A 13,020-nucleotide genomic window follows, 5' to 3' on the forward strand; every position below is an offset into this window, starting at 1 on the left:
AGTGGATGGGCTGTTAATAGATTCTTTTGTCTCTTCTCTTGGGTTTTTGTCGGCCCTCTGGGAGGAAAACTGATGACAATGCCGCTTTAAACGGTGTCCTAAAATAGGATTTTTTCACTTTATTTTTGCTTACCAAAAATGTGGATACTCGACTCTGCCAATTTTTGGTCTTTAATGCAAAATGGACAGACTCGCTGAAGAAGTTAAACGAACAATTGTATTCCTGGTTAACGAACACATTTTGATTGATTAGTCATTGCCTATGTCTGTTAAGGCCGCATATGTAATAACTTGCCACATTTGTAATAAGGTAGGCCACATTTGTAATAAGGTAGGCCACATTTGTAATAAACTATCTGATATCTCATGGAAGAAACATCGTACGACAACCAAACTTGGTAGGTGTCAAGGGGGGTGCAACCAGGTGGTCACGTGATGTGTGACGTCATTGGTGACGTCATAAAAAACAAAATTATTCATATCTCATGAAGGAAACATCGTATGACAACGCCCGCAGTGTCAACAAAATGATCACGTGATATGTGACGTCATCAAAGGAAAAGGAAATAATATCTTAAGAACTGCATTGTGATGTCTGGTGTATATGTCTGAAAAAATCATTTTTCGCCCGAGATAGATGGGCGCGTATATAATGCCAGATGGACACTCGTATCATTTTAATCACCTGCTATCATTCTTATAACATGATAAGACGTGCATTTTCTTATTATTGAGTTAAAATGATTGTTACTTTATTAAGAATTATTTGTAATTACTATTTCTGTTGGGAACACATTGATTGCGAGAATAATAGTTGATTATCATTAATTATCAGAATTTTCCTTGTTTTTATCATGATATGACTAAATATGCATTTTGTTGTCAAGAGCATATTAGTCTTTCTTTTACGGGATAAATGATCCTTGATGTTTGCCTTATCGACTTGAGTTTGCATAATCGATGATGTCATTTTCATTAATTCTGTCGCTACGTCTTCCTTGCCTCTTAGAAAAATCAAATTCTTCCTGTTTATCAGATAACTTAAGGCACTGCCTAAAAGCAGAGCTCCAAACCAGAACTTTAATTATTATTTTTTTAAATAATTTTAATATAAATCTTTATGACTGCTTGTGACGATATCGATGAAGTCGCACATTACGTGATCTATCTCTTCGATATGCCTTAACACCTACCTAAGCTTCATGATATCTTTCGTGGATGTCGGACGATGTTTATAAACCAGCAAGGGGAAAAGCGATAAAACTTTGAGATGATGAAAAACTTAATAAATCATAAAAAATGAAGATTATCTTTAATGGACGGTAAATGTCTAACTTAACTAATGCCCAAAAAATAGCTATATGCAAAAGGCGAAGTGGGTAGTAGTGAGATATCTCCGACAAGCGAGGTCGAACATTGTCCGGGATGGTGGACCAATCAGAATGCACTTTCTTAGTTTGTTTTGAAAACACAAAATAATAAACGAGACAAATACACAAAAGCTGTCATTTCAAATCAAATTATCATTATTTTTTTTTGGTAGAAAAATCAACACATTGGCAGAAAAAATAGGAAAAGGTGCTGATCCTTTTTCCTATCTCTGGTGATGCAGTAGTATGGAGTCCACGGGAATGTATTCCAAAGTACTGAAGACCTATTCTCTCCTCAGCTGGTTGATTTTGCCTTGTTGTTGCTCGGGCACCACACGACCGATTATCAGGCAACATAGCAATATTCGCTTCTTAGTCAAATAACTATTCCTCCAGTGAAGCGTTTTTATCTTGAATACATCACAATTCTGAACAATTTTGGACGGTGTGAAGATATTCATTTTTATTAACTTAAGTTTGGCTTTGTCGTTGCTCTAACTGTCCTACCCACCCTGTTATACTTTCCACATGATTCAATTTTGCGAGCTAACAAAAGCCTTTTAGGTTTTCACATGCATGTCCAGTCCAACATTGTTCGCATCTTGATTGCTAGTGCCAGTCCCTTGCGAGAATCCACAGTCATTTGTGGCCGTCCTCTTTGATTTGTTAAGACTGGACTTCAGTGCGATCCAAAGGAAGTCAATGAATTCGATCAACGTCAGAATACTGCAGCCGAGCATCAGTCCCATGTTGCCCCCTAGATCACCTTCAACAAATTAAAACAAGCAAAGGAAGTTAGCACCTTTTTAAGAGCCATAGTCAGATACACCTTTGTTATTGTCTTCATTCAACATTGGAAGACATATAAATATATGATGAAATGTCGAAATAACTGTCTAAAAATGTGTAAGACAGACCCTTTTTAATCAGGATTAATATTATTATATTTTAATCTCATTTACAGGATGAATTACACTACATTGGAATTACTACGTTTGCTCTAGTTGGGACTGTATCTCAATGTTTCCTGGGCAATCGAAAGAGTCTTTAAAAACGGCGACGCCTTTCTTTCCATCCGCCCCTAGAATAAAATATTGACTTGATGAGTTTATAGCCTTTACACTTTTATCGAACCAGTTGTATTCCAACGTCAGGATCAATAGTGATCAAAAGATTATATGATGACAGACGTTAAAAGCGGTGCACCTTGGGCCGCTGCTCATCGGATCTGCTCTTTACCGCTATCTTTGTTTCTCTGACGTCGTTAACCTCTGAGAAGTCCGAGCACATGGTGACGGGATGTGATATACCTACCATGAGATCCTCCCTTAATCCAGCTTGTCTTCGACCACCGTTTACGCGGTGTTTTTTATACATATAGCAGAAAGGGTCGTGGCCAACTATTTTCCGCAAAATGGATCCATGAGTCACCAAGTTAATGCCTGCGAACTGCCCTTGTGGGTACTAGATACCTCCAGTTGTTCTTACCAAATAGATTTCCCGGTCCATAAGATGGTGCCTGTCTATCGACCTGATAAGCCAGCTCTTCAAAGCCGATCTGAAGGAACACCAAACTGTCCCTGGAAATTCAGATCACATAAAGATAAGTCTGATCGCATGGGACGAAAATGGCAAAAAGAAAAGGCAGTATAGTGTATAAAATTGTGCTCATGTTTCGATGCTTCCAAAACAGATAGACTTGCAACGAGCATGTGCTGGAGTGTGTAGCGTTATTATTTTATAGACACAATGAAAACAATAAAAAATGCAGCCCAGGGGGGGGGGGGGGGTATTAAAGCACCTAAACCCCCGTAGATCTGCTACTGGTCTCTTTTAGTGTAGGGCGTGTCTCGTGTTTCGTGTCAGAGCGTGTCTCGTCGTATGTCTGAGCGTGTCTCGTCGTATGTCTGAGCGTGTCTCGTCGTATGTCTAAGCGTGTCTCGTCGTATGTCTGAGCGTCTGTCCCGTGACGGTGTCCCTGATCGTGTAAGTATATGTCTCAATGAATGTGAGCAGCGTCTTCCCTGTAAAGGTTTTCACGATCCTGTATCTCAACGTGTGTCACAAAGTGTGCAGTGCGTGTTTCTGAGAGTGTGCATGTGCGTGTTTCTGGGAGTAGGTCGCGTAGGCGTGTTTTTAAGAGTGTCTGAGCGTGTCTTAGCAAAACACGCGTGATTTCCAGGTACTCACCGAAGATAACTTGCACTTTTGTTGAGCTTGAAGTGATTGGTTAGGATTTTCGTGATGGTAATATCCGGAAACTTGGAGTAGGAAACACGTGGTTCGTAGATTTGTTCTTTGCACGGGACTGTGCAGTCGCAGAGAGTTGACCGGACACGAACTGTGAATAGACACGTTTGGAAAACCACGGTGAAATATTCGTTATGCTATAGAATTATCCCAAACAGATCACGTCAAGGGAAACAGTTGTGTCGATATTTCTCAACAAGACAATGCTACTCTCCGTTGCAGTGATAATTTTCATGTGCTAGAAATCCACATGTAATATGCGTCTTTCAATCTCTCACCCTTCTGTACATCGCTTACAGCCAAATTCGTTTTTACGCCACTTCGTCAATATTCCAAAATCCATGCCTCGTTTGGGAATAGCGCGTAGTCAGACAAAAGCTTTGGGGGCAGTTTGTCTGGTTTTGATTGTTTGGTTTGATTGACTACGCGCTATTCCCAAACGAAGAAAGGAATTTTCGAATCTGGGAGGCCGCGCAACAACGAATTTGTCTATAAAGGGGGAAGAGAAGCGGTATTGACTCGAAAACTTTGTCCGTCAACTAAAATTTGAGAACCTTCATAACAGGTTCGACCTGGGATGTAGCCCAAAGTCATCTTTTGTTGTTGTTTATATTTTTGTTATGCAAAAACCAGTCACTAACCACTAGCTGCCGCCCTACATTCCTGGTCCTGGATGGAACACTTCGGGAGATTATTGAATTTAGCTGAAACAAGGGAAAAAAAGAAATGAGATATCGGGAGATTTTTGAATTTAGCTGAAACAAGCCAAAAAAAAAATGAAAAATCGTCAGGTCAGCATAAAAAAGACGATAACCATTTATTTGTCATTAGTAGTTCTATTACCATCAACATCTCAATCATTACACCTTTACCACCGCATCCCCCTTACTTATAATAATAACAATCTCTAACAACCATTACTATCCCAAGTGCAATCATGCGTAACAGCCACTATTTAAACTAGTAGAACAGCGACCATTTAGCCAGTTCGTTACTACCATGCTGCTTCGCGGACATCGACTCTTTAAGGCAGAGACTAAAGCTCCAGGAGCTCCAAGTGCCGCTTGAAAAACCAGCATTGCAACCGGCTGAGCCGGATAATGTTGCGGTGAGAGTGTTCTCGCTCTTTAATGGCGTTGGAGGTTTATGGAAGCATTCTCATATTTATTGTACAAATTTGGTTTTGGTTTAGCCTTTAGCTGTATATGTCGGTGGTTTTGCTTAAGAATCATGCCCTATTTCGTCGGCGTTTATCGTCTTAGCCATAATTGTATTTTTCAGTCGTTGAATATTTCTTAGTTGTTCTCGCTCCCCGCCATTTTACTATTGTTTTCTCATGTTTAGCTCCTGTGTTTAAATTTACAGTCTGCTCTACATTATTTGGCATTCTATACTGTAATTTTTCTGTACAGTTAATGTTCTTCCGTTCGCCGTGTAAATTATTTTAAACAGCTTACGTTTTTGCCATCCGTTGTGGTATTACATTTTAATTTCCACGTGGCCTGGTACTTTCTTGCCGTAGTTTTTTTATTCTTGTAGAGGTTTTGCACGGTCAAGTCATTCTTGCGTGTGCTTTATTTATTTTTACTATGGTTTTGGTCGTGTTTTTTGCATTTATGTAACATTTGTTTCGTTGGAGACTGTATTCACGGTGGCAGGTTTTGTTTTGCCCGAAACAAAAATAATACGAAATACTAACGTCTGTGGTTGTGACCTGGACTAAGAAATTACGAAAATCTGAGGTTATCGCCAGAACTAAGAAAATGCGAAAGTCTGAGGTTGTGGCCCAGACAGAAAATGTTTGTCCGAGGTTGTGGCCCGGACTAAGAAAATACGAAAGTCTGAGGTTGTGGCCCAGACAGAAAATGTTTGTCCGAGGTTGTGGCCCGGACTATGAAATTACAAAAGTCTGAGGTTGTGGCCCAGACAAAAAATGTTTGTCCGAGGTTGTGGCCCGGACTATGAAATTACAAAAGTCTGAGGTTGTGGCCCAGACAGAAAATGTTTGTCCGAGGTTGTGGCCCGGACTATGAAATTACAAAAGTCTGAAGTTGTGGCCCAGACAAAAAATGTTTGTCCTAGGTTGTGGCCCGGACTATGAAATTACAAAAGTCTGAGGTTGTGGCCCAGACAGAAAAGTTTGTCCGAGGTTGTGGCCCCGACTATAAAAATAGTTGTCTGAGGTTGTGGCCCGGACAGTCTGAGGTTGAGGCCCGGACTAATAAAATAGAGAGTCTTGAGGTTGTTGCCAAATTTAGGAAATACACAAGTATATATATATGAAAAAAAATGTAATTTTTATTGGTAGGTTCCGATCCACCTCGTGTCGTGTCACGTGGGCCTCTTGAGCCTATACGTTCCGGGTCCAGCATACCGGTGGTTTGCCCTTCTATTCATAGTTTGTAATACGTTAGATTTATACATTTTCTCTCTTTTTTTGTGTATCCGCCGTTTCAGTATCTTCACGCTCTTTGAGGCATAAAGTCGTTGACGTTGTCAACAAGTTTTAGAGAGAAGCGGATGTAAAGTTTAATAGTGTAACTGGATGGGTCATCCCGTCGGTGTAGCCGGTCCCCGACCGCCCACGCTTGTAGTCATTGGTCAGCGGGCAGCAGCTCAAGCAGTGGCTGCTGCGTTGCCTCGTAGCTCCGTGTAATATCGTCTTTAGTGTTCATACTTTTTTCGGGATTTGTCTACTGCCGCAGTAAATTACGTTTTCATCACTAGTTGTCATCGCTGTTCAGTATTATCTGCAACTGCTGGCTTCTTGGGCTGATTTTAAGCCGTTTTTTAGCTCTCAACTCATCGTCTGAGCCGGTCAGAATGCAACCACCGACTAGTCGAGAATTGTGCACAGCAGCCGTGAACTCTGTGTAACATCAGGAGGACTTAACCTAGGTTGTGGCCCGGACTAAAAAAAAAATACTGAGGTTGTGGCCCAGACAGAAAAAGATTGTCCGAGGTTTGTGGCCCGGACAATCTGAGGGAGAAGCTATCTGCTTACTTGTGGAAATAAGTAACTAGGGGAACTTGGAGGTCGAAAGCCTTTTCGTTATCAAAACGCAAGAACTCAGAAGAAGCCACTCTTTCCCAATGTGGACTGCCTGTGGTCAACTGTACACAGGGTTACCATCGAACTGTTTACATTCTACCGATCTTCCTGATAGCTCATTGAGCACAGAGTCACCAGCTCCTCAGTTACTGGTAGCTAATGTACTATCTCTCCTTCCAAAAATGGACGAGCTGTGTTCTCTTACATTAAATGTAAAGCCTGAAATAATCTATGTCACAGAAACTTGGCTTAATAATCATATCTTGTACTCATACACCGACTTCCTGGGGTTGTGTGTTTAGAAAGGATAGAATTGAGCATGGTGGTGGGGGTGTGAACCTATGTTGACTCCGGCTTGCCCTGAAAAGGGTTATTGCTTACGAAACCCCAGCTCCTCAGTTACTGGTAGCTAATGTACTATCTCTCCTTCCAAAAATGGACGAGCTGTGTTCTCTTACATTAAATGTAAAGCCTGAAATAATCTATATCACAGAAACTTGGCTTAATAATCATATCTTGTACTCATACACCGACTTCCTGGGGTTGTGTGTTTAGAAAGGATAGAATTGAGCATGGTGGTGGGGGTGTGAACCTATGTTGACTCCGGCTTGCCCTGAAAAGGGTTATTGCTTACGAAACCCCTGAGATTGAGTCCTTATAGATCTCAGTTAGGACATTTAGACTCCCAAGGAGCATCTCAGAGATCTTGATTGCAGTGGTGAACCACCCCCCACATGATAATAGCGAAATGAATCACTGTCTTGTGGATAATAATAAGAATAAAAAAAAATATTGGAACACTTCCTCAGAAATTATCCCGACGGTTAATCCTTGTGATTTTTGTATGGGCTAATCGAGGATTTCTCTCTAATTGAACCACCAACTAATGAATGCCAAGACCCTGTCTCAAGCGATCTGGTGAACTTGTATCCACTAGAAAAGCATTCCAAGCTCTAAGGGGCAGATCAAGAAGTCCCCTGGTCCAGCCTGTTATAGGCGATCTGTATATCTCCAGTCTGCAGGGGGGATATGTTCCTGAGAGGATCAAGGAGTTTATTGTGCACCCATTGCACAGCTGCAACCCCCCGAAGGTTGTGAACAAAAACTTTAGACCAATTACCCTCACCTCCCAGTTAGCCAAAGTCCTGGAAGGCTTTGCACTAGACTCCTTGGTAGTACAGGTAATTTACAAACTTGATCTAAAGCAGTGTTCTGTGAGTGGATAATCGACCACCCAGGCTTTTGGATACTTTATTCATAGTATTTTGGAATCGCTAGATAGAGGAGAGAACTTTGCTCGATTTTTCTTTGCAGACTTCTTAGAAGGTTTCGATTTAGTTGACCACACTGTGTTAATAAGAGAGCTAAACATCCTAGGTGTAGATAGCCATCTTATGCAATGGATATGGGCCTTTTTAACAGCTAGACCTCAAAGTTGATATTTGTGATACAGTATCTTCTAGAGTGTTTTCAAATGGAGGTATTTCTCAGAGCACAAGGCTGGCACCTTTGCTTTTTGCAATCTTAGTCAATCGACTTGTGGCTGGCCGGCCCTGCAGGGTAAAATACGCGGATGATACCAGACAGTGTATGAAATCATACTGCGTTGCTTTCCTAGTTACTTACAGTATGTCAGTGATGACATTGCCCACTTGCTTCGGAGAGGGGTATGCGGCTATCCCCCCTCCCCCCCCAAAAAAAATCATGGAGCTTGTAACCAACTTTTTGCAAAATCTGACGTCCCCTATTGGCAACCTTTATTGGTCACCGCTATTGAGACGGTTATGGGTGTTGATGTCAATCAGGACCTAAGCTGGAACACGTACATTGAATATATTTAGAGGGCCTACTAAGCATCTCTAATCCCTCAGACTCCTTAGAAAGGCAGGAGTCATACATGGAGATCTCTTCTGTATATACTGTGCCATTATTAGATCCATATTGAAGTATGCGTCGACTGTGTGGTCATGACCTGCCTAATACCTGTCAGAAACTGTAGAGCCTGTACAGAAGAGCCTTGCGCATTATCCTGGCGGACCTTAGCTATCGGTAAGCACTGCGTGCTGCAGATCTCAAGCTTCTGTCTGACCGCGAGTGGACGCATGCGTATGTCGCTCCTATCAGTTACCTTATAAAGAGCGACATTGTGCAGTATGGCTACAATTTAATGTAAGTATGCATAGATCACTGCTCAATTTACCAATGTACTAAATTACCATATTATTGTTAACTATTGTCATGTATGTAAATTGTAATATTAGTGTTCTGACTCTCGCTATAATATTTTACTGTATACTACAAGGACGAGAAAAAAAAACTTATTATTATTGTTGTCATTATTAGTTTTGGGTTTTGTTGGAGCCGACTCGTCAATGGCGATCTTCGGAATCCCATAATCATTCGTACCTGGCGGCTTTCACGACGAGCACATTGATAGATGGGATCTTATAACCCCCGAATAGATAAAATATTTGCACGCTTATTATAGTTTTGGGTTTTAAGATTGGGGAGTGTTAGTTTTGGGTTGTTAGTTACGGGTAGGGTGTTTGGGGGTATATAGTTTGGGGGCAGGACCCAAAGGAGGTGTATCCCAGGACTTACATTTACCCATAACTCATCATAGTCCGTAAGCAGGAGAGCAGTTGGGATAGAATACTACTATCATCATAACAATCTACAACAACCATTACTACTATCATCATAACAATCTACAACAACCATTATAACAATCATCATAACAATCTACAACCATTATTACGATCATCATAACCATCTCCAACAACCATTACTACTATAATTATAACTACTCAAACAACCATTACTTATCATAATTATCTATTATTCACAGCCATCACTACCATCATAACTACCTCCAACAACATTAACATCAACAATTCTCATCATCATCATCATCAGCAGCAGCAGCATCATCATCATCATCAACCAACATTATCACTTTCACATCGCCATCATCATCAACAACCAACACTATCACTTTCACATCGCCATCTTTATTATCAACCAACGCTATAACCTTCACATCATCATCGTCGTCGTCGTCGAAAGCTATCACTTTCACACCGTCATCATCATCTACGCACCGTGTTGAGAAGGAAGACGACAGCCACAGTCGGTCATGGTGGCATTGTTGATGCACTGCGTGTAACAAGCGTCCTTAGTGTACTTCCCATACCCCGGTAGGAATCTGTCTGAGCAGTTTGTTCTGTACGGCGCTGGTAGTCGCTCAAACTGACACAGCATGTATGGATTAAACGAAACGAAAAAGAAAATAAATATAAATTTTCGAAATGAAATACAAGATTCGCGGCGGGCTAAAAGAGGAGCTCCCAACGATGTCGTGTTCACCACAAAAAGAGGCAGCGCTGTTTCTAAAGTGCCTGGAACAGGACAAAACTCTGAGATGCAAGACCTTACCCAAAACTGGAATTCGACTCGAATAAGACTTCTTCAGGGTAAACTGAAGAAGGTAAATCGTTACAAGCTTATTTTCATCAGAATAGTGGCGCGAGACGCAAAAACATAACAACAATAATGACTTTATTCCAATAAATGCCAGTACAGGTATATTAGGATAAGTAGGTTGGCTTATATGACAAAAACGCGCATATTCTAGAATAGCGCGCGCCTATGGACAAAAATAATTTTAGGTTCCTACTACAAAAAAAAATCGTCATTATTAAGACCCCGCGGGTAGAGATAGACTTAAGCCGATAAGCCCACTGCCCTACCCTTTCCCTAAGCTAAGCCTCAGAGTTACAGTTATCTATAAGTTGTAACCTTACATTACTAATACCTAAATGATTGTCATCTCTAACTCTTTCACTAACCGGTACTCTAGGGTGCTTATTTAACCTACTTATGTGATTATTAAAACGCTTCCTAAAACTATTGATAGTAGAACCTACGTATTGCTTGCTACACATAGAGCAAGTAATGAGATAAACAACAAAATCTGAATTACAGTCCAAGTCAAAATTAATGACATATTTCTTACTGGCTGGCAGAGTCGAATTCCATTTTTTGGTGTATTGTATTCATTCTTCTGGTTCACGAACACGTCTATTTGGACTTTTTGTAATTATTCTTATCCTACCTTAATATAGGTTCAGATTTTCTTGACTAAACATGGATACATCAGGCGCGTCCCCTCCACCCCCCTTGGTGGCCAAAAAGTGTGTGATTTCTTATGAAAGAATCTTCAAATACTATGCTTTTTCCATAGGATATGAAAATATTGGGGCACAGCCACGCCCCTACTGGTCATTTCCATATAATTTTTGAAAATATGAGGGGAGGTGGGACATGCCCCCAGTGCCCCACCCCCTGCTACGGCCCTCCTAGTAGACCTCACCTTCTTAGGTGTAACTGCGACGAGTGCATGTGAACCCGGAAACACGTTGAATCCACGTGCCCGGTTGATGTATGTACCACGTGCTGAGAGAATCACGCGGAACCCCGTGGAGAAATCCCCAAAAGTGTGCTCCGAAATCTGAGCATCAAGGATTATACTCAACCCACCCTCTCCCCCCAAGAAATACACTTTACGCTGATTTGCTTTAGAGAAAGTATAGCACATCCCGCCCGGGGTGATGTGAGGAGACCAGTCATTGATATCGCAGTTTTCATTGACGGAGAATGCACAATATCCCATGAGCATTGGAGCGAAGTCATGACCATAACGAGTCATGAACTCCTCAGTGTCGAAAGGCCGATTAGACGAGTTTACCGCGGCGATGACACGCGACCTTATGACGTCATCACAGCCATCGACCACACTCGACCCAAACGTTTCATACGCGCACAGCAGCGCCTGTCCGCATGTAAGATTACCGCTGACTCCCCGTATTATCCCGCAGACGGACATGTTAAGGTTTCTTGTAAAGAATGCTTCATCTTCGTAACCGGTGTCTATTTTTGACTTGACGAAGTAGTTCAAGTTACATATGGTCACCACGGGAAAGTCGAGGCCGTCCTTAGGGAACTCGTGGGATACCTCGGTACGGATCGGCCTATCAATGTATGTACCGAAACTGATTATCACCATATATAGGTATGACGCGGCGCACGCCAGCAAGCAAAGTATCCATAGCGACCGGCGTCGGATGTCACACACTCCAACAGCGTAACGCAATCCATGTAGAGTCGTATTAGATGCAAACTCTCGCCAGGTTTCTTTCATAGCGCTGATCATGCAAAGTGTAACGCAACTTGTCACGAGTGGTTAAAGCGTGACGCAATGTCACAGTATTCAGTCACGAATAATCCACCAATGTGCCACCTGGCAGAAGAAAGATGTCACAAAATAGGAATGTCACACAACTTTCAGGAGGGCTCGCACATAGGATACTCTGTTGCATCTGTATAGACCGCTGACCTGCACAGTCAAAACAAAAATACAGTATATCGTACACTCGAGTATTTTAATCACTGGCATGTCTCGCCCAAAAAAGCTACTGACTGCTTTATCTGTTCTATCTATTCTATACAAAGTTTGTATAGAATCATTTTACTTAATGAAATAGGTGAAACCTTTCGATATATTCCTCGTAAATTGTAGCAGTGAAATATTTAAGTCAGGACAAAGTTGCCAAAGATGAAACATACCTAAAATGTACTTAAAGTATAAAATTAAAGGAGGTATGAGGAATGTACTGAATTATAAGTGCATTTGCATTCAGCTCTGGGCCGCCTTAGCGCATTTGCTAGAATAACTCGCTATTATATCTCCTGAATCTAATAATAAACTCACACTTGGCCAAAATAGTCTTATTACTTGACAATAAAATACCTGAAAAGTGTCATACCTGATGTGAGATGTATTTTACTGTTTTTTTTTTTCCATCAACGACGTATTTTCTGATAGCAACAACACAAAGCTGGTCGTAGAAACGGTCGTAATGTTTGTTGATAAGGTGATAAATAATAGAATAGTTCCGCTCGAAGGCTTAACGTAATGAAAGGATAATGCCGTTAGCCGTTTTGCTGGATAAAGCAGGCCAGATAATAAAGGAATCTGACAATATCACTACGGGAATAAAAAGAAAGGCAGATAAGACAAACTAGGATAACTAAAAACTTTTCAGGGGTTGAAAAGAAAACAAAAAATTAATAGTTAGTGTCGTAACACACTAGGGAATAATAATGCACCCTGTTGTTTTCATGAATAATCAGGGAATCGATTTAGCCCAGATGCATTAAATTTGTTTTCTTTGAAGTATAGCTCGCCAAACGAAACTGTCCGGCGCAAAGTCACCTAGGCGAGGGCTGTGGAAGGGGGAGGGGTGTTTTAAGTTCAGTAAATTCACACAAACTTTATACAGGACTGTT

General features: G+C 41.2%; 1 protein-coding gene across 1 annotated transcript; it reads right to left on the reverse strand.

The window, feature by feature from the left end:
- Positions 1-1,503: 1,503 nt before the first annotated feature.
- On the reverse strand, positions 1,504-13,020 carry LOC5520559 (acid-sensing ion channel 2). The gene is made up of 6 exons (XM_032365694.2): positions 11,045-13,020; positions 9,774-9,921; positions 4,262-4,324; positions 3,561-3,711; positions 2,859-2,950; positions 1,504-2,136 (listed from the first exon to the last, which is right to left on the reverse strand). Exons 1-6 carry the CDS (start codon positions 11,882-11,884, stop codon positions 1,931-1,933), a joined length of 1,500 nt encoding a protein of 499 aa, XP_032221585.2. The 5' UTR covers positions 11,885-13,020; the 3' UTR covers positions 1,504-1,930.

Source organism: Nematostella vectensis, chromosome 12 (genome assembly GCF_932526225.1).
Source record: "Nematostella vectensis chromosome 12, jaNemVect1.1, whole genome shotgun sequence".
Classification (NCBI taxonomy): domain Eukaryota; kingdom Metazoa; phylum Cnidaria; class Anthozoa; order Actiniaria; family Edwardsiidae; genus Nematostella; species Nematostella vectensis.

Coding starts and splice junctions, on each gene's coding strand:
- LOC5520559 (XM_032365694.2), bottom strand. CDS start 11,884: ATGATCAGCGCTATGAAAGAAACCTGGCGAGAGTTTGCATCTAATACG. Junction 9,922..11,044: donor TCGCAGTTACACCTAAGAAG/GTGAGGTCTACT, acceptor ATGCTGTGTCAG/TTTGAGCGACTACCAGCGCC. Junction 2,137..2,858: donor TGGACCGGGAAATCTATTTG/GTAAGAACAACT, acceptor AATTTGTTGAAG/GTGATCTAGGGGGCAACATG.